Raw genomic sequence first — 18,674 nt, forward strand, 5'->3', positions numbered from 1 at the left:
CCTTTTTTTTTTTTAGAGGAGTCAGTCGTTACGTCACGGACTCATCCACAGTGCTGGGGCTTGAGAGGCTGACCATCCACTCATGCTGCCACAAGCACAGGGAGACGTTGGCGCTTAGTCGGGAAAAAAGATTTTTACCATTTAATTTTTCTTTTTTTTTTCTTTTCTTTTTTTTAAGTTTAGCACGGAATGAGCTGAACGGAGTCGGCGGCTGCCGAGCTTATTCTATACCAGCGGACGATTCTGGTGGCATGGTGTGGTGAAACAGAGACCCCAGCAAGCACAGGGAGACAGAGGGTACACTGTGCATCATGTTTGAATGCCGATAATCAATTAGAAATATACATGACTGTGCTGCAGCATTGCCTATAGCCTCATCGGGCTGTAGCAAGTCTCCCTTTATTGCAGAAGCCCGTCTCGAAGCGGCCAGCGTGCCGGACAATCTCACCCGGACCACTGAGAGGGTTCGGATGAGGTGGCTGCTTGGTTTTAGAAATCCGGCCAACTTTTTCATCTATTCCTTTCTAACCAGCAGTGCCATCGGGCAGTTCATCAGGAGATGGCGATGAGGTTGTTTTACTTGGGATTTATACTCTGCTTGGAGATCGCATCTCCTAACGGTGCGACCGTAGGTAAGAAAGCCTGTTGTGTTAATCTTGCATTGTGATACTCGAGAAAAGCATGAGCACTTTTTTTCCTCCCGTCTGCAAAGCATCTGCGCACAGGCCTGCGTTCACCAGAGTTGGAGCGAACACCATGAATAGGTTGCCGTGATAATAACACAGTGTGGCTCCTCGGAGGAGGGGGAGATCGATCGTTTTTGGGAAGCCTTTAAACGAGAGAAAGTAGCGCACGGATAAAGCGGTGCTGTGGTTGTTTTTGGCCTAAAATCTGGCTGCGTTTTTTAAAGCAGAGCCCCTGTCTGAGCAGACAGAATGGGCCTCCCTGTAAGGATAGGAGACAGTCAGGTTAGTCATGCTAGAATATGAAGCAGGTAAAAGGCTATCACAACACTGGCACGAGCGACCTATTTTCTCACTGAAGACGGGATTTCTCACTGGCTGTGTCAGAATGCCCAAATCCACCTTGCATTTAATAAAAAAGAGAAATAAAAGATATATATTACATCTTACGGTTTTCCATTCAAACCAAGTCGGCTGGGTTTTTTCTTCAATTCACGAAATCGGTACAGCACGACTTCAGTATCAAACCTGTGCGGAGGCATCGTTTAGGTCAGTTTACATGTTTGTTTTCAGGTACTTGCCACAAACGCAAACAACAGTTGTGTCTGCTTGCTTAATGGCGCGGCTTGCCCCGACGTGTAGCGTTTGGAGATGCCTGGAAATCACAGTGTTTGTGACAGCCAGGTCCTGAGTGATAGTGAAACGAACAAAACGTGCATTTATCCTGTTAAGTCTCAGCTCCCCTACTACTCCCCACATTTTTCCCTGATGGCAATAATGAGCTATCAAATGCGCCAATGCTCTTGTGAGAATGCATTGCAGACCTGTTGAGCTGACAGCTTTCCCTTTTTTCTTAAGTATTTTCAGATTTCTTCTTTCTTTTCATATTATATATTGAAACTACACTCATATAATATAAAACTCATTCACAGGTGGTGCCATCATCCGCCTCTGGCCTGTTTATTTCTCTAGCGTAAGCTTACTTGAGTGCCCGAGAGTGAAGTAAGGCATTAACATCTGTTAATGCTACAGAGGTCCGCTCATTGTTTGGAGTTCTTATATAAGTTTCATCAGATTTTTTTGAGGGAGGCTGTCCAGAGGGAAAGGCATAGCTGAGGTTACAGGAGGGGGCAAGCTCCTCTTCCCCCTCCTCCATCACTATGTAACATCTGGACACAGGGAGGAGACCATTAATCCAACTTAAATGTGACTAAGGAGGAGGGGTGTTGTTGCTGAAGAGCTGGGAGGGTGTAGCAAAAAAAAAAGGGAAAAAGAAAAAAACTTCACCAAGAGTCACATAACAATGAAAAATGTGATAGTCTGAAGTTAGCACAAAAGTTACATCACAGGGAATCAGGGATGGAAACCATGGAGCTATATGTGTCTTATGTCATTATTAGCAGTTGATTTAGCTGAGGAACTGTGTTGGGCCAAGGGGAGGGGGGGAGCCCTAAGGCAAAGTTTTCAATCCTTTTTCTTATAGTGAGTGGGGAAACATGAACAATTAATCATCTGGACAGATCCCTTTGTTACTGATCTTCTAATGAATCCACGAGTTTGTTGGAGAGTGTGAGGAGATACAGGCTGAATTTGAATTGATGCGTGCTCCAACTGTGTGATCGCTATGGCTGTAACAAATGGATATTTTCATTAGTGATCTGGCATTTAAAAAAAGAAGAAGAAGAAGAAGTCTCTTACACAATTTATAGAGCCCAGAATGTCCCATTCAAATGGCTTGTTTAGTCCATGTCTCAGGCCTAAACCCCATTGCTGTTTCAGTCAGAGCAAACAAGCAAAAAAAAGCAGCAAATTCTAACATTTGAGAAGATGGAACGTCATACGCTTTGTGTTTTGTGTAAAAGAAAGTTGAGATGTGAGAAGAAGAAGAAAATTGAAGCTCCAGGTTTTTAATCGATGGTTTTCTTGGGCTGTTTATCAGTGTGGTTTTTAAAAAATCTAAAATAAGCCAGCTAAAGTTGCCAAATCGTGTTAAGAATTTTTAACAATCTTCTGACCTTTTAATAGTCTAAGTGATGAATCAGGAATATATGTGGCAAACCTAACTGATTAATTGGGAGAGAATTGGCTAATCATGTCAGCTGTAATTGACATTACAGTAAATGTAGTTTAGAATTAAACAGGATATTACTTCATTATCTGATTCCTTTTTTTAAGGGTTTTTATGTTTCAAAATAACAGATTTCATCATGCTAAATGATACAATGTTAAATAAAACCTTAGATATTTTGAACCAATTATAGAGTATCCTTACAGCAACACTCCTGTGAGGCCAAAGATATTGAGAAATGTTTAAATGTGGGTCAGAGGCAGAAGGGGTTGAATTCCTGAGGAGTCTAGAGTGAGTTTGCCTGACCCTCGTAACGAGACCTTTTCCTCTGAGCTGTCACTGGAAACATCTGCTGGAAAAATTTGGCGTCCTTCGTACAAATTCAACAGATAATAGAACTTGGATTGCTCTCTTCAGCTCCTTTGAGTGGAGGTCACTGGGGAGTGGGTTTTGTAACTTTGTACACCTGAGAATGACTGTTGACTGCAAACCCATCTGCTGTAGATATCCCCCAGAAAGATTTCCTGCCATTCAGAGTCTTGTCAAAGAGAATAAAAAAAAAAAAAAGAAAAGTAAAAAGTAGGAGTAAAATAAAGCCAGATGTCCAGACTGTATACATTCTTTGATTTCTATGTGAAATTTAATGTAAAGCTTATGTGCAGGAGGTTTTGCATTCTTGTTCTTCTGGTTTGAGCAACAAATATTTGCGAAATGATGATAGCTGAAAGCGGTGTTCCTGATTGTTGTCGGTGTGAAGATCCACTTTTATCCTCCCACTTCCTGCGCTGCATCACAGTCAACTGTGACTGGAAGGTAAAATGAGATTAACACAACTGTCTTCACTGTTATTGGCCACATATCGAAGGAGTCAGACCACAGTGTTTGTTGACTTTGAATAGCAGGGATGTGCTGTAATTGGTGTTTTCTACAAGTTACATCACTGTTTATTCTGTTCGGCTTCTAAAACCACAAAAAGAACCGGATTGGCTTTTTTAGCCAAATAGGAAGTGTGGGTTTGTGGTAATTAAGATCTGTAAGATATACTGGTTTTTTTGCTTTGTTTTGTTTTGGGGTTTTTTGCAACAATTGACTCAGACAACGTGTTTTAATTTGCTTTCGGTTCCCGTCCAGTGTTACTATGATAACTCTTAGAAATGTCATATTTTTTAAAGCTGCAGAACATGAACAAAACTGCAAAAGATTAAAACTTTGGTTTACATCTGGCACAGCTGTGAGACTACTGATCCTACAAGCTGAACACCTAGCTTGTCAGCTTTTGTTTTTTTGTTTTTTTTAGAGACTTCCGATTTGTGTGTCAGTATTGTTGGCATGCACGCTAAGACGTTGGCAGCGTTACTGTCTTTGCGCTTGACTAGAGATCCGATCGATCGCAGAGACACTCGGCTGCTTTCACACCTGGGAAGAGGAGCGGATCTTTATACATGAAGATAGCGTCCCAATTTCATGGCTTGCTGCAATTTATTAAACTTGTTTACTTTAGTCTCAGTGGTTTTTTCCACTGGAAGGTGTTGAGATGGCAAAGGCACATCTACTGCTAGTTCCATAGTATGGTGTTTTAATAATAATAATGGATACTTTATTGATCCCCATGGGGAAATTACTTGTTTTTCTCTGCATTTGACCCATTCACTCAGTGAAGCAGTGGGCAGCCCACTAAGCAGGCGCCCGGGGAGCAGTGTGTAGGGATGGTACCTTGCTCAGGGGTACCTCAGGGTAGCCGTTAAGTGGATTCGAACCGCCGACCTTCCGATCATGGGGCGACCACTTTACCTACTGAGCTATCCCTGCCATTACACATTGATCTTACAAGAGTTCCCGGTTCAATGCCAAAAAGTGTCACAAATCCCTTTAGGATTGCATCAGGAAGGGCAAAAGTACAAGCACTTCTCATGATGTTGTAGGAAAAAATAATTAGCGGTGGTCTTGCTGAACTCTTGTGTAACTCTTTTAACCTGTTGCAGTTTATTCAGAGAATACTTCGACGACTGAACGCTAAGTGTAGTATTTGACTTTAACTGTTTTTGCAGCGATCCATAGCTTTTTATGACAAGTTAAAAAAATTAAAAAGCTGTGTCCTCCTGTCATTCTGAAGGAAATTTATAATTGAAACTTTTATTTACAAGAGACAACTGTTCATTAGCTTTAACTAATCGATGCTGGTGCTGAGGTACCAGCTGTGTTTTAACATCTTGAGAACATTTTGTGAAAACACACAAAAAAAGTTGGGATTTCACAGCCCGGATTGATGATTTCACCACTAACAAAGAGGTCATCTGTTGAGATGTGAAGTGGATGACAACTCATTTGTGTATTGTTTGTGACTCATTCCAGGCATTTATTGAGCCAGTAACATCCCCCCTCCTGCCTCCTTTAGTCTAATGAGGGATTCATAGCAATCCAGTCACATTAAATCAAAGAAACAATCATCTTCCAACTCATGTCAGCCCTCTTGTTTGTGGCCATAGTGAATTGGTTCCTTATTCCTACCTTTCAGGATTTGCAAGCATCTGACTTGCAGCGAATGCCTCGATTTATGTGGTCCAGCATTAATTTCTAGCTCGCAGATTCTGTTTTCATAACTGCTGAATCTGGGTTGACTTTTCCTCTGTGGCTTCACGGAGCCGTGTTCTGCAGAGACTACAGGGTTTAGAAGAGCTTTCGTTCGGCAGACTCTGAGCCTACTTACATTTTCTTTTATATCCATCAATCAAATTAAGTCAATGCATGTCTTCTACTGCATTGCATTTTACTGCGCAGGCTTTTGAAAACCTGCAGAGCCTCATCGGGTTACATGTGAGGTCAAAGCTGTAGACTTTTGTTGTGCAGTGGCACAACAACAAGCCTCTTAGGCGCTAGAGAGAGGCTAACTCTGACTCAGGCTTCTGCTGTTCGTGCATGTTTAGCCTCAGTGAAATGCCTGGTGTGGTTTAGATTTTGAATAGCCAGTGGATACAAATTCACTGTGAGCTAGTTTAAGTGCTTCAGCACAAAGCCAAGTTGTTGCTGCTTCAGTGGCCTGTGAAGGGCCTTAGGTCAGATTGTGTTTATCACCGTTGTGTTGTTCTGTTCTATACATATGAGGCTGTACTTTATTTTCCACCCTCTTCTCACTGAAAGTGCACTGATTTTGGTTAGAAGAAAATGCTCTCTTCCATCTGAATAATTAATGGAATACAAAAAACATTGGCTACTTGATTTTCATTTTTTACACATAATGCAGGGATTCTTGCTTTGACTTTCTGCTAAACGAAGCACAGAAAACTCGCTTTAAATGTGACTTCAAGGCTCTAATTACAGCCTGTAGTTGGGTTGTGTGTGTTTTGGAGGTTTTTGTTGTTGTGTGTTTTTTTTCTCTCTAAGCTGCTCTGAAAGGTTTGTGCGCCACATAGAAGGAGCGGGAAGGGCCGAAGTGATGGGTGATGAGGAACAGCCCTGGTTTCATTCCCACTTTCTCATGTCACTGTCATCACACCTAGTAGCCCAACTGAGACCCAGAGGCCCATTTATTTTTTCACAATAAAATCCATGCTCTATTGCTCAGCCTCAAAATATTCCACAAGGGCATTGATCGGGTTGAACTCTGGGATGTGCTCAGTTTTAGATGCATGCTTGTGAAACAAAAGTGCCTTTTAATATATCAAGCTGTTTGTTTTTTGTGCCTATATAGGACAGTCCGTATAGCGGTGATATACTGTTTTAACTATGCCGAGCTTCTGGTACACAGCAGTCAAACTGAACTTTTTTAACCCTTTGCTAACAGGCTAGCAAAGAGAAACAACCAGTTTTTCTCTGGAATTCAAAATGAAAACTGTAAGGCTCCTTTAAAGTCTAGCTGTTCATCTGTAACTGATTGTCTTTTTGAGGCAAAGCTATACATATGAAACCAATTAGAAGGTGCTGGAATGTGCTACATGGATCTGGAGTTGATCTGTACAGCACGGATGGCCATATTGAGTCAGACAGATTGGGAGGGACGAAATTGGGTCAGTGTGGTGCCCCAGCTGGTGATAGTGTCTGGAGGCCTCCATCACTTGGCAGCTGAATTGGTGCCACAGCACCATTTACTCACCACTACATCCTGTTCCACCCAGCGAACTTTCTCTCAACCTTAAAGTTTTTGGATTGGATAAAAACAAAGCAACACGTATATTTCATCTTTATAAAAAGCAAAACAAAAAAGGAGTGAAAATACTATATTCTTGTAAGGCACTCGGGAGGGATGTTTCTAGAAGAGCCAGGCTCTGTATACATTCAGGTATTTGCTCATTCGCTCGTATCTAATGCTTTTTCCTATGTACAGTGCTTGGGGGCAAGTCAGTGTGTCCTGTTTAGACAGTGCAGAGCTTTAGCTGCTCAGCATAAGGAAGTACAGTGTGGCCTCATACAAGTGATGGTATGCTAGAAGTCAAACCCAGTCAGCCAAATGGAGCCTGAGCATCCACATAGGAGGAAGTAGCTCAGTGATTTAGAGCATTTTGTGGGTGTCAACACAGCATTTGTTCAAAAACCTTTAGTGACAACAGTGTGGAGGATTTTGTGTCAGACAGTCATGCTTAGTCCTTTGGTCTTTCCTCACAGCACCAAGGAAGGAAGGTGCAGTTAAATTATATCAATGAAGAAAAATGAAATTTGTGGTATTTGCTCAGTTGCACAGTTAGTTTTCATTGACTATTAACCAGAAGAAAACTCTTGAATGTTGTTGTTTGTTTGTTTTTTATTGGTAAGTAAAATTGCATAGCACACAACATCACAAATATCAAGGTAGAATTGGTCTCTAATTTCTAATATTTCAACCAAGATCTTCATTTAGTGTCCGTACAGTTCTCCTTCACCGCCTAAGAGGTTTAAATTATTGTTTGTTTGTTTTTTTTAAAGAAAAAAAAAACTAATCCTGTTTCTATTGGATGCATATTAAAGACACTTTGGTAGCATATTGGCCTTCACTTCTAGCCTTATGTTCACATGGAAAGCTTTTAATATCTTTCTTTCTACAAAGATTTCTTCAGTAAAATACATCGTCAGTGCAACAGAACTGAACTATAATTAAATAATAGACTTTGTTTATGTGGAAGGTTTTTTTTTCTTCTTTTTTAAAAAATGCTTTAAATAACAGCCGATAAATATTTTTGCACACAATGTAATTTGTCTGCAGAAGCTTGTTTTCCTGTGGAGTTTCCAAAGTTGCAAAAACTGAGCAATGGTATGAAGTTCTAAACTCTTGAGGATTTCACGTTAGGCTCTGAAGGTTATTTTTCTCATGTTTCTCTCTAATTAGACGAGTTTTTGCTTCAGCAGATACCCACAGGATGTTTTTTTTTCTCAAATTATCTTTAGCGTGGAAGGATGTGGTTGTCATACCTGATCTTTTTTAAAGTTGTGAAAAACAGAAGGAGTTGTTGTTGTTGTTTCTTTCTAAAATGTGATATTCCTCTTGTTTTGTGGTTGCAATATATTCGATGCTGTTGAATTTTCTAGTATTTAGTCACAGAGGTTTTATGAAGTTGCTGTTAAGCTCTGCCAGGAAAAGCTTTAGTTGGAATGGCATTATCGGGAGGGAACTCTGTTGAACACCAGCCTTGTACAAGCTCATGAAAGTAGAGTATATTCATTGATTCAGGAGCCTAAATAAAAGGTGTACACATGACTTTTTTTCATGTGAGTACTAGTACTTTAACAGCCCAGTTTAATTTGGACCCTCACCTACCCACCCATCCCCAAAACTGGCATTAGCTGTGGAAAAAAACAATGACTTTGAAGCCTGAATTAACAATTCACATCTCTGTTTGAGATATTTCAGTGGGCTTTGAAAAAGCACTGCTGAAGGGGAGGGTTGCCAGTCTTCCTCTCCTTCTCCAACCCCTCCTCAGCCACAACCTCCAATTAGACTCGGAGGTTCTCCCCTCTGCGGTCATTTCATGCTGGTGTGTAAAGGGATGATAAAATTAGATCCCACAGAATTTTATTTCCAGTTTCATGTCAACTCACAGGCAATAACTGGATCAGCTTAGCTGCTTCACACAGCATCTAAACTTAGAGGAGGTTTCAATACTTCAATTCATTTCAGCTCAGCTCAACCAGTGACGCTATTTTTGGGGTGTTGGCTCTCTAGATAGAGTAAATCAAGACATATGAGCACAGGCTAATGTGTGTTTTTCGCCATCCAGAATGCATCAGGGCATCAGTAGGCTGAAAGAAAGCAAAAGTAACAGGCTGGCCTCAGGCCATGGCTAGCTTCCATCTCTCATGGTCTCTGTCCATTCTTATACTGCTTCCCTTTCTCACTCTTACAGTATCTCAGATTTAGCCTCCTATCGGAGCCTTGTGACATTTAACAGATTCTGGAGTATGATGTCTTAAAGCTACATTTAAGTCTTCTTCTTCTGCACCACTTGAAACTGTTTTTAAGCTTTCCTCCAGCCTTTGTTTAAGAAGAGAGAAGAGAAAAAAACTCAAGGCTGTAGCTCTGCATTTTAAAATCTAGCACTCTCTCTTTATCTCTCTTTATCTCCTTGAGTATCAAGGTGTTGCTGTATAATGGGAGTGCTGCAGTTTGATCCCTGCAGCCCTTTAGATTCTTATTGTAGTACAAAAACATGACACTCAGAAGTCTTATTGCTTTACTTAAACATACATTGTCCGATGGAGAGAAAGAAAAGTCCAGTTCCAAAGCCTTTAGTCTGACAGTCAAAAGAGACGTGATTGCAATGATACACTAGCTCCGCGCTCTCTTGTGATTTCAGTCACATCCTGGCCCGCTTGCGGTACACCCCTCCACCACTCACCCCAAACACCTCCCTGCCTGCCAAGTACATAGGGAGGCAAGTCATCCAGGGTGAGCGAGGGCTCAGTCACTGCAGAGAATCACAATGAGACTGTTGGTGCTGTCCTTCCCAGAGCATTGCTGCACAACAGTACAGTAACAACAACCATTGTAGTCTCTCTCTTTTTTTTTGACCACTCACATAAAAGAAAGCAATTGCTTTGTGCTTTTCTAGCTGCCCATTTTCACTCTTCTGTATGCTGAGAGGAAATGTTTGCACAATTTCAGCTTTCTCAAGGTTAACTAATATATTTAAGAATAATGATGAAAACTGAGTTTAGTACTATAAGCTTAAATGAGCTAAATTACAAAAACTAAACCCTGGTGGGGACTTGTGCTGTTACTAGTAGCAGGGGTGTCTGAAATTAGGAAGCCTTAGGTGCCCCCACCCCCTTCTGTCTGTCTTTGGTTAGGTTACCTATGCTGTACTGTTCACTGCCAGGTGAAGAGAATCCCACTGATAGTGTGTGATATATTTAACCTAAATGTTTTTGTTTAGTACAAAATAAAAAAAAAACCCTTTCCCGCACTCCGAGCAAAGTTATTATTTTTCTCTTTTAAGTTGGGGAAGAGCGAGGACCAAATATAATATCAAAATTGTTCCTGAGGCTTGATGCCACTAAAATATGTTTTCAAGCCTCTTGCTGTAGGTAGAGCTCTGTGTGACATGGGTTTTTGTAAATTCAAACATGTCAGCACTGTCAGACTGCTGATGTGTCAGGAGCATTGCTGTGGTGTGGCTAGCCTGTGTGGTACGCCTCAGCAATCTCTGCTGACTTGCTGCCCAGGACTACCGTGTTCTGCAGTTTCCCATGGGTCAGGCAGCGACCCAGGGGACCCATGTGTCGTGGCCCAGTTGTGCTTGAGCCACGACACATGAAAGAGCCTGTATAGTGAGAATTTAAAACAAAACAAAACACAGCTTCAATAGTAATTTAAAAATAGTAGCATGCTGTTTCCTCTATTGCGGAAGAAAAGGGAGAAACAGCAAACAAACACAGAAACGTTGTTGGTTGTGGAGCTTTTTTTCTGAATGCCTTTTCTTTTCTTTTCTTTTTAAACTTTGAACACAAAAAGCACAGTTGTAACTTTTTCATGTTGTTAGGATCTATGCGGTTTGAATTTGGAAATTAGAGTCTGTATGGAGGAGAGTGTGTTTTTTTTCTGCTTTTATCCATTATAAAAATAAAGTTAGTCTGAGCTCCTTCAGTGACAGGCTGCTGCATCCTAGATGCATGAAGGAGCGTTTCCGCAGGTCCTTCCTCCCTGCAGCTGTCAGACTGTACAATCAGAACTGCTCCCAACAAACATAGATGTTTACATCTGCGCTGTAACTGCAATAATTTAATCAACCGATTCGGACTACAACCTGGTTTGCCTCTTACCTGTAGTTATTTTTATTTAATTTACTAACTGTACAGTACTCTCTGTTTATAGTAACCATTGTCCTTAATGCAAATATGTAAGAAAAATTGTGTATGTTTCTGTTCTGTGTCCTGTGTAGTGTTTGTTTGTATATGTGTCTTTTTGGCTGCTGTTACAACCAAATGTCCCCTTGTGGGACAATTAAAGGTCTATTCTATTCTATTCTATTCTATTCTACCAGTATTAGAATTTCATTCATTTTTAATGTGATTTTTTTCTCTAAATTTTATGATTCTATGACCATCACCTTTCTTTCCTGCTTTTCTTTTTCAGCTCCCAGCTCCAAAGCAGACGAGCAGCCCAAGACTTGCAGCTCTAAACAGTTTGTATGTAAGGACCAGGTGACCTGTATCTCCAAAGGCTGGCGCTGTGATGGGGAGAAGGACTGTCCAGATGGCTCAGATGAATCTCCAGATATCTGTAAATATTCTACACGAACGGCTACCAAAACCTGTGTGTCACCTGCAGTAAGGTTGGGCGATTGGACAAATATATTGACTATCGACGATGGGCTGAGGCTATCGATCGTTTTTACAAGGGCGATTTATTTATTTGCCCATGAGTAAGTTTGCTTATAATGTTGGTTGAAGCTAACAGAAGCAGTCAACAGAAATAAATAATAGCGCTGTTTTAACGGCGCTCTCCACAGCTGCGAGCAAATGCACCCTCCTGAGAGTGCAGCAGCGATTCATTTACTCAAACTCATAACAGAAAGAAAGGACGACAGTCGCCTGTTTTCAGAAAAAAACCAAAAACATTTTATTTAAATAAAAAAAAAACCACAACGGTGGGGAAGGAAACAAATAGAAACTTGCTTATTTTTTCCAGTATAACCGTGTTTACAGGCTGTTCCAGTATTTGTCTTACACACTCAACCAAACAACAAATAAGTTAAAAATCAAAATGTCTCTTCCAGCCAACATTTCCGTGCCATGTGTGACATCAATGGGAAACGTTTTTCATGCATTTTCCACCAAGCCAATTAGGTTGTCCGTGTTTGGACTTCTTTTGTGTTCTAAGCACGCAAATCAGTCCGTGCATGATTACATTGCTACGCCCATCAAAAAGCCTGTGCATGCGTAAATATATCGCCTATCATCAGTTTATTGGACTGACAATTGTTGATTGGAAAATTCTTACGTATCACCCAACCTTACCCTGCAGCCATATTACTGGTACTTTCCAGCTTTGGCCGGTGCACTGTAATCAAAATGAGGAGCCTTTTGGAGAAAAAAGTGACCTTTTTTATAGCCCATGCATCACGGTGTATTTTCTGCATATGATGTAAGACATCAAAATGACTAGCCTTAAATGGCTTTGAAGACAAAGCAGTGCAATGTTCAGACAGTTAAATTTAGGACTGAATAAGGAGGCAGGTTTGTCTCTTTCTGCAAAGAATGCTGCTCGGCTGAATTATGGCTCTTCTAATGTGGCCTTGTTTAGTCTGAATCTTCAGGGATGTGTCTGCTCTTGTCTGGACTCTTGCGGGATCTGTCCCAAAGACTCTTGTCCCAACCACTCACATCTAACAGCTTCTCCATCCATAAACTCTCTCTGGTAAAAGCCTTCCTGCTGTTTATATGGAGACGCTAATGATAATATTATTGTGCCACACCTTACATCTCTCATAGGATTCTCACCGTATACTGGCATGCAAAGGCAAGGCAGTGACTCACAGCGTTAACGGTCCTAGTTACTGTGGATGTAATATAGCCCAGCAGTAACGCACCACTACTCATAGGATGCTGTGATCTCCTATATGTAAAAGTGCTGAAATGGAGAAAGTCTCATTTTCCTTTCCTATAAAGTAGAAAGAAAGAAGAGATGATCTGTGTCTCATTCAAACTAAAAAGAAAGGATTCTCTCATCTACTTCATCTGTCACGACCCCATATTTAAAGAGTCATGCACATTTTACCGTGATAATTTACTGCTAACAGCCAAACTCTTTCTTTATTAGTTTAGCTAAGGACTTTACTTTTTTCTTTTTAAAGGCGTTTTGGAAAAACAAAACGTGTGTGGTCCACCTAATTCATTCTAGCAAGATGCAGTTATTCAATTTCTGCCCTTTTCTACCATGCAATTGAACTGAGTGAGGTCTGCAAAGCTCTTATGTAATTTTGGTGACACAAACAATGGTGTGATTCATCTTCTGCAGGGAGAGATGGAGAGCAGGGTTTCACCAGAACATCAAGATATGTTCTGCTCAATTACCCGCTTCCCATGGGCTCTACGCTGCCTCTCGTTTTATCTTTTAGTTAAGGCGCTTCTTTACTCGTATTTGTTTTTTTTTAAAGCATCCTTAATAAACATGTTACTGCAGTAAATGCACGTTCTCGCTGTGCCGCTCTGTGTTTGCAGTCTAATAAGTAAATTAAAGGCCGGGCGCCTTTTAAGTATCACAAAGAAAGGCGGCCAGACTGTGATTTTATCCAAAGTCTTTTAGTTGAGCCATCCATTAAATTTGAGTAGTGTTTAGAATGGAGGGCTGCAGATAAAGCTACAGAGCGAATGGGCCTGAGCCAGCAGAGATGGAGTCAGAGACTCTGAAAGAGTATGGCTCTAAAGGTTATTTAAAATCCTCCTCTGACTCAGAGGAATGGAAAAGTCTTTTTCCCTTTATCCTGGCTTTTCCATTCACAGGGCGAAACAGTTTGCAGGTCATCGGTCTGGTTACTCCCCTACTGGAAAGCATCATAGGATGATCTGTGCAGCTGGCTGTAAACAAGGCTGCTCACAACTGAGCTGTTATGGAAATGGTAGATAAAAAGGAAGGCAATGATCCATGTGAAAGGGCTAAAATCTGGATTAACTGCAGAGGCTTTGTTTAGGTGCACTGTTTTTATGTCGAAAAGTTCACTGTATCCTGTGTTTATCCACTGCTTTATTTTATCAGCTTCAACGTTTACAAAAGCAGTCTAACTTTTACTTTCAAACTTATGTTGATGGCAGAGAATTACGAGAAGTTCCCCTCTCTCTAGACTTGCGTTTCGACATGCCTCCAAACCACAGTCTAATTTTGTGTGTTAATGTTGACGCGAAATAGAGTGGTGCACGCTACTATAATTACGACATTATCTACCGTTTAAGTTAATTACCATCTGCACACTTGGTCTACAGAGAACACTTACAGGGATATCGGCTTAGAAAAAAAATCATTTCCTCCCAATCTTCCCCTTTTTCTTTGCTTTCTAATCATCTGCTCCTTGGCTGTGCTTCTATCCCGCTAAGGGATTGCCCCACAGTCTGTCCATCCTGTAAATCAAACAGTGACACTGCAGGCAGTGCACGCAGCCACATATGAAGCTTTTCAAAAGTTCAAGTAAGAATCTGCTTGGTTTATTCTACTCATCCTTTTGCTTGTTTCTTGACACCGGTCCAGCTAATTGGACTGATGCATGTGTCGTTTCTGCTGAAAATTACACCTGCTTTGCTTACAGTGATCATGAATTCACTTGTTATCAGAGTGTGTGAGAGGGGAAGTCGTAAATGTGTGTATTTGTCTGGATCTTTCATCTACACCTCAAGTATCCTTTCTGGAAGTAAGGGTGCTCCTCAGTATCATACTGTCTGGAGGCCTAATTGCCTGTCATTTCCAAGCCACTCATCTAGGCTGTAATTATGTTGAGAAGCTAAAGACGAGCTTCACCCACAGTAGCAGGGTAGTAACACTGCATGAGGCGCTAGCTGTGACTGGGGTGCTAGCTTGATCCAGGTGGGGGTGTCAGTATTGTGTGTTAGCGTTATTAGTCTGAAGGCTTATTTATCGCAGGGGCATTGAAGCTGAGTGGTGAGGCGGTCCATGTATGAACATGTGGTTTTTGGAGGCGGGGTGGGAGGGGGTTGCACATGGAATTACGCAGGCTTTCGGTGTATGGGCCAGTGTACACCTCCCTCTCAAACATCCATCATGAGGTTGCCTGTACAGACTCCTGGCTGTCAGTGTGACCCTGTTAGCCACTCCCAAGGACTGCACTGGTTCCTCCTCACTGCGTGGCTTCAGTTCAGTCCAGACAGGCCATTTCACCTCAATTACATACAGGCTTAGGTCTCAGGAAGTCCCTGACATGTGGCCTCGGGGCAGGAGTTTGTACTCTGTGTGTCTCGGCGATGGTGTTCTGTTTAGGACTGCTGCTTTTTAAATGTTACTATAGGTAGTTGTAAAACGTTGCAGAATTGGCCCTATCTGGCAGATATAAAGTGGTCAGGGACGGGTGTTTGGGCTGTTATATCAATGCAGGCCTTTAAGTGCATAGAACTGATGCAGTGTGGGATAAAGAGATGTGGATAAAAGCTTGCTATCACGCTGTGCTTATTAACCATCCAATTTACCTTTATGCTTGTGCAAACACTTCCACACGAGCGGTATTTCTTAGAATACAAAGGTTTATATAACTAGTTAGTACCACAAACAAAAGTAAATCCTTTGAGACATCGTTACTCGCACTGTCACTGACATTCATTAGTATTCCTGCTGGTTCCGTTCAACAGCAACAGCAGCTTTTTTTGGCACTTTTCTTTTTTAGTTTTAGAGGGATGGGGAAAGCATTTCACCGAGGTCTTGAGATTTTACAGCAATAACTGACTGACTAATCTTTTTTTATACATGACAATTATAGCTTTCATTTCAAGCAGTCCTGGTTAGGGCTTATAGAGGATGCTGCTGGTAAAATCAAAAGTGCTGTGTAGTTACTTTGCTTCCTTGTCACAAGCACTTGCTCTAAAAAGAAGGGAAAAAGACTCCTCCTCTCTGTATGTCAAGTCTGTATGCAATTATGATTCTTGCATGACCCACATTCAGTGTGGTTGAGCCAGAGAGTGGGAACAGATGTTTAAAGAAGTCTAGCATGTGAGCACTTTCTCAATCACGAGAAGCACTTTGCATGCAGGAATCCCTTTTAACATCAGATTCAACGATTGTCTGCCTCTAATTTGGTAGTTTGGTTTTTTTAAGTCTTCTGATTTAACATGAAAATGTTCACAGGATGACTATAAAGAGGCGGTTGAATTGCATCTCAGTCATGCAAATACACAGCTTTTCTTTCCTCATAGGGTATCATCAAGTCCCATTCAGGGGGGAGAAAATGACCTTTTAATTGAAAGTAGTTAGCTCTTGTAAATATTAAGATACTCCCTGTACTCACACTATCAGTTTGGCATGATAACTGTCCCCATTGGCTTATTGATGTGGCGAGTATGTTGTGTAGATGCAGTCAGACACACACGTTGATTTGTTTTCCTTGTTGATGGCGGAAAGTAATTTTGAGGGGATATGCATTGGAATGCACTTTCATAATGAAACGGAGGGGCTCTTGTCCAAAGAGGCTAAAGATATTTAATGAAACTATGACCAAATCTGGACCACAAAACACACACTGCTTTCTATGAAATGTTTATTTCAGCTTATTATCATATTATTTCATCTTGGGTGTTTGCACCATTACAGTTTGCTGTAATGAACATATTGGAAACTCCTTCAGAGACTTTGATGCAATGGTGTAGTGGCACAGTGCTGTACAGCGCATAGTACCTCACAGCATATAGCTTGCCTCCTAGCCCAAACACTGTGCTCCATGTCAGTGCATGCTGTGGCCTGGGGCCGAGCTAATGAGGAGGTCTGATGGGGAGATTGAGCTATCATCTCCACGCAGCTGCCTGAGGCGGCTGCAGGCCACACAACAAGGTTATCTGTCCATCTCTTGCCCTTGCGCCCCCTCTGGACGCTGGCCAGCCTGGTCCCTTGCCTGTCATGCATCAGCAGCCTCTCCAGGACAACCATGTCTTGGCGGCCGCTGTCATGGTGGGATGGGATGCAGGCATGGAGTCATGGGAAGAAGGAGCTATTCCTACAGAAAAAGCCTTTGTATAGGAGAAAATGAGCAGATTAGCGTTTAGGCTGAGGAGGAAAATGGAAATGTCTTTTTAAGGCTCTGATCCTCTTTCTGTTGAAACAGCCTTTTACAGTAATGTTTGGGGGGTTGGGGGGGATCCTTTCATGGCCTATAATCAGTCATGTAGCTGTAGTCACAGGGGGCACTAGGCAGGGGCAAGAGGGTCTGTAGTGGCAGTGGCTGACACACTGCTTCCACAGAGGAAGGAGAAAAGCCCTGTAAATCCCTCTGGTCTATAGCCCTGAGCCCTCCTCAGCTTCACCAGCCTATCAAAAGACCACGATCGCAGGGCTTTCACACACCACGCAGACACCACTTCCCTTTCTCTGCTGTCTCCGACACACCCTGTCTCCTTCCCAACATCTTTCTCTTTGTCCCGTGTCTGTCCGTCTTCCTCCCTGTCCGGTGGCTTAAGTAGATTCATCTCTGTTCCCTACTCGTTATGGTTCCTATGCAGTCTCTTTTGCTTGCGGAGATGACTTTTTTGTAAATATTTTTTTGCAACAGCTTTTATACAGTAATGGTTTGAGTGAAACAACCTATCAATTATGCCAGCACATTTGGGTAAACAAGGAGGTGAATAGATGCGATGTGCTGCTTCACTCGAAGAATTCAGCCTGGAGAAATAATCCACACAAGCTTGGAGGGCTGCTAAAATAGTTTTTAAATCTGTGGATTAGTTGTTTGATTATTATTATTTTATTTAGGATATTCATAGGGCTAAAGTGTCCATAGCAGGAATAACAAAATCTAAACTTCAACCATTTTCCAAACTACTAGTTTGACATGATTTTCTTCTGTCTGCAGGCAAATCCTGTGCTTGGTCTGTGTTTAGCTTGAAATGGATAAATGTACTTTTCCCAACAAAATAGTGAAACTGAAGCAAAGTGTGTATTCATTTTAATGCTCATTGGAACTTTTGGAAGAGAAGTGCTGTTTTTTTCCAAATATGTTTTGCTATTTAATGAGTTTACCGTTGCTGAACCCTTTTGTAGTCATGTCTGTGTGCATGATACTCAAACATGAATTTTGGGTCATTTGCACACGATCCTTGTCAGTATCTTGATTGTACCATGCAGAGAAAGACAGAGGTATTAGATACACAAAACCTACAATACAGTTCAGTTGTGGCATTGTATTTATTGTACTGTTTCATTACAATTGGGTAAAAACTAGCACACACGTCTGCTCCCAGTGGATTTCTCCTCAGTAGGGTTTGCCATAGTCATGTGCTCATTTTGTATGCCGCTGCAAAGTGTGTGACTCCAGAGTGGGGAGAGTCCATCAGTGGGCAGGCCTGCCTGTCACCCTGCGTGACATTTTAATTCGAGCTGACAGCAGACTGTATGGGAGTCAGTCAGGGGCTGCTATGGAACCCAGAGAGCAGGAAGAAACGCGGGCTTTTATGAGCAGAACAAAAGATCGACAGGGGATCTAAATTTAAGGTAATTGCATAACTACTGAGGATGGGGGATGGTTGGATCTGAAGCCTGAGGTGTAGGAGGGAAGCGCACATTAGGAAAGACCGTCTTTCACTGGTGTCCATCAGTAAAACCTTAGTGGAACCCACGACATACAAGGGATAGCTGTGCTTATTTTTGAAGGTGATGCATTATCTAAAGTGTGCACTGTGCTCTTGGCAAAGACTGCACACTGCAATAGAAATGCCGTGACAGTTAAACGAGTTTGGCATTGCAACTCAGTTTGTTTTACGATGAATCTCAGATAATTTTTTTCACATGTGATACGTCGAGAATGAAAGAAGTA

The 18,674-nt window shown here is 41.7% G+C and overlaps 1 protein-coding gene across 2 annotated transcripts in view; it reads left to right on the top strand.

Moving 5' to 3' along the window:
* Window positions 1–23: 23 nt before the first annotated feature.
* Window positions 24–18,674, top strand: part of LOC309696469 (low-density lipoprotein receptor-related protein 1-like) — a 79,604-nt gene continuing 60,953 nt past the window's right edge. Inside the window, exons 1-2 of one of the 2 annotated variants that reach the window (XM_082517717.1) lie at window positions 24–632; window positions 11,291–11,437. In XM_082517717.1, the coding sequence (XP_082373843.1) occupies window positions 560–632; window positions 11,291–11,437 (220 nt within the window). In that variant the 5' untranslated portion in view covers window positions 24–559. The remainder of the gene's footprint in view (window positions 633–11,290; window positions 11,438–18,674) is intronic. The other variant, XM_082517716.1, reaches the window with a different exon arrangement.

Source organism: Aulonocara stuartgranti (genome assembly GCF_965226115.1).
Source record: "Aulonocara stuartgranti genome assembly, chromosome: 20".
Taxonomy (NCBI): Eukaryota; Metazoa; Chordata; class Actinopteri; order Cichliformes; family Cichlidae; genus Aulonocara; species Aulonocara stuartgranti.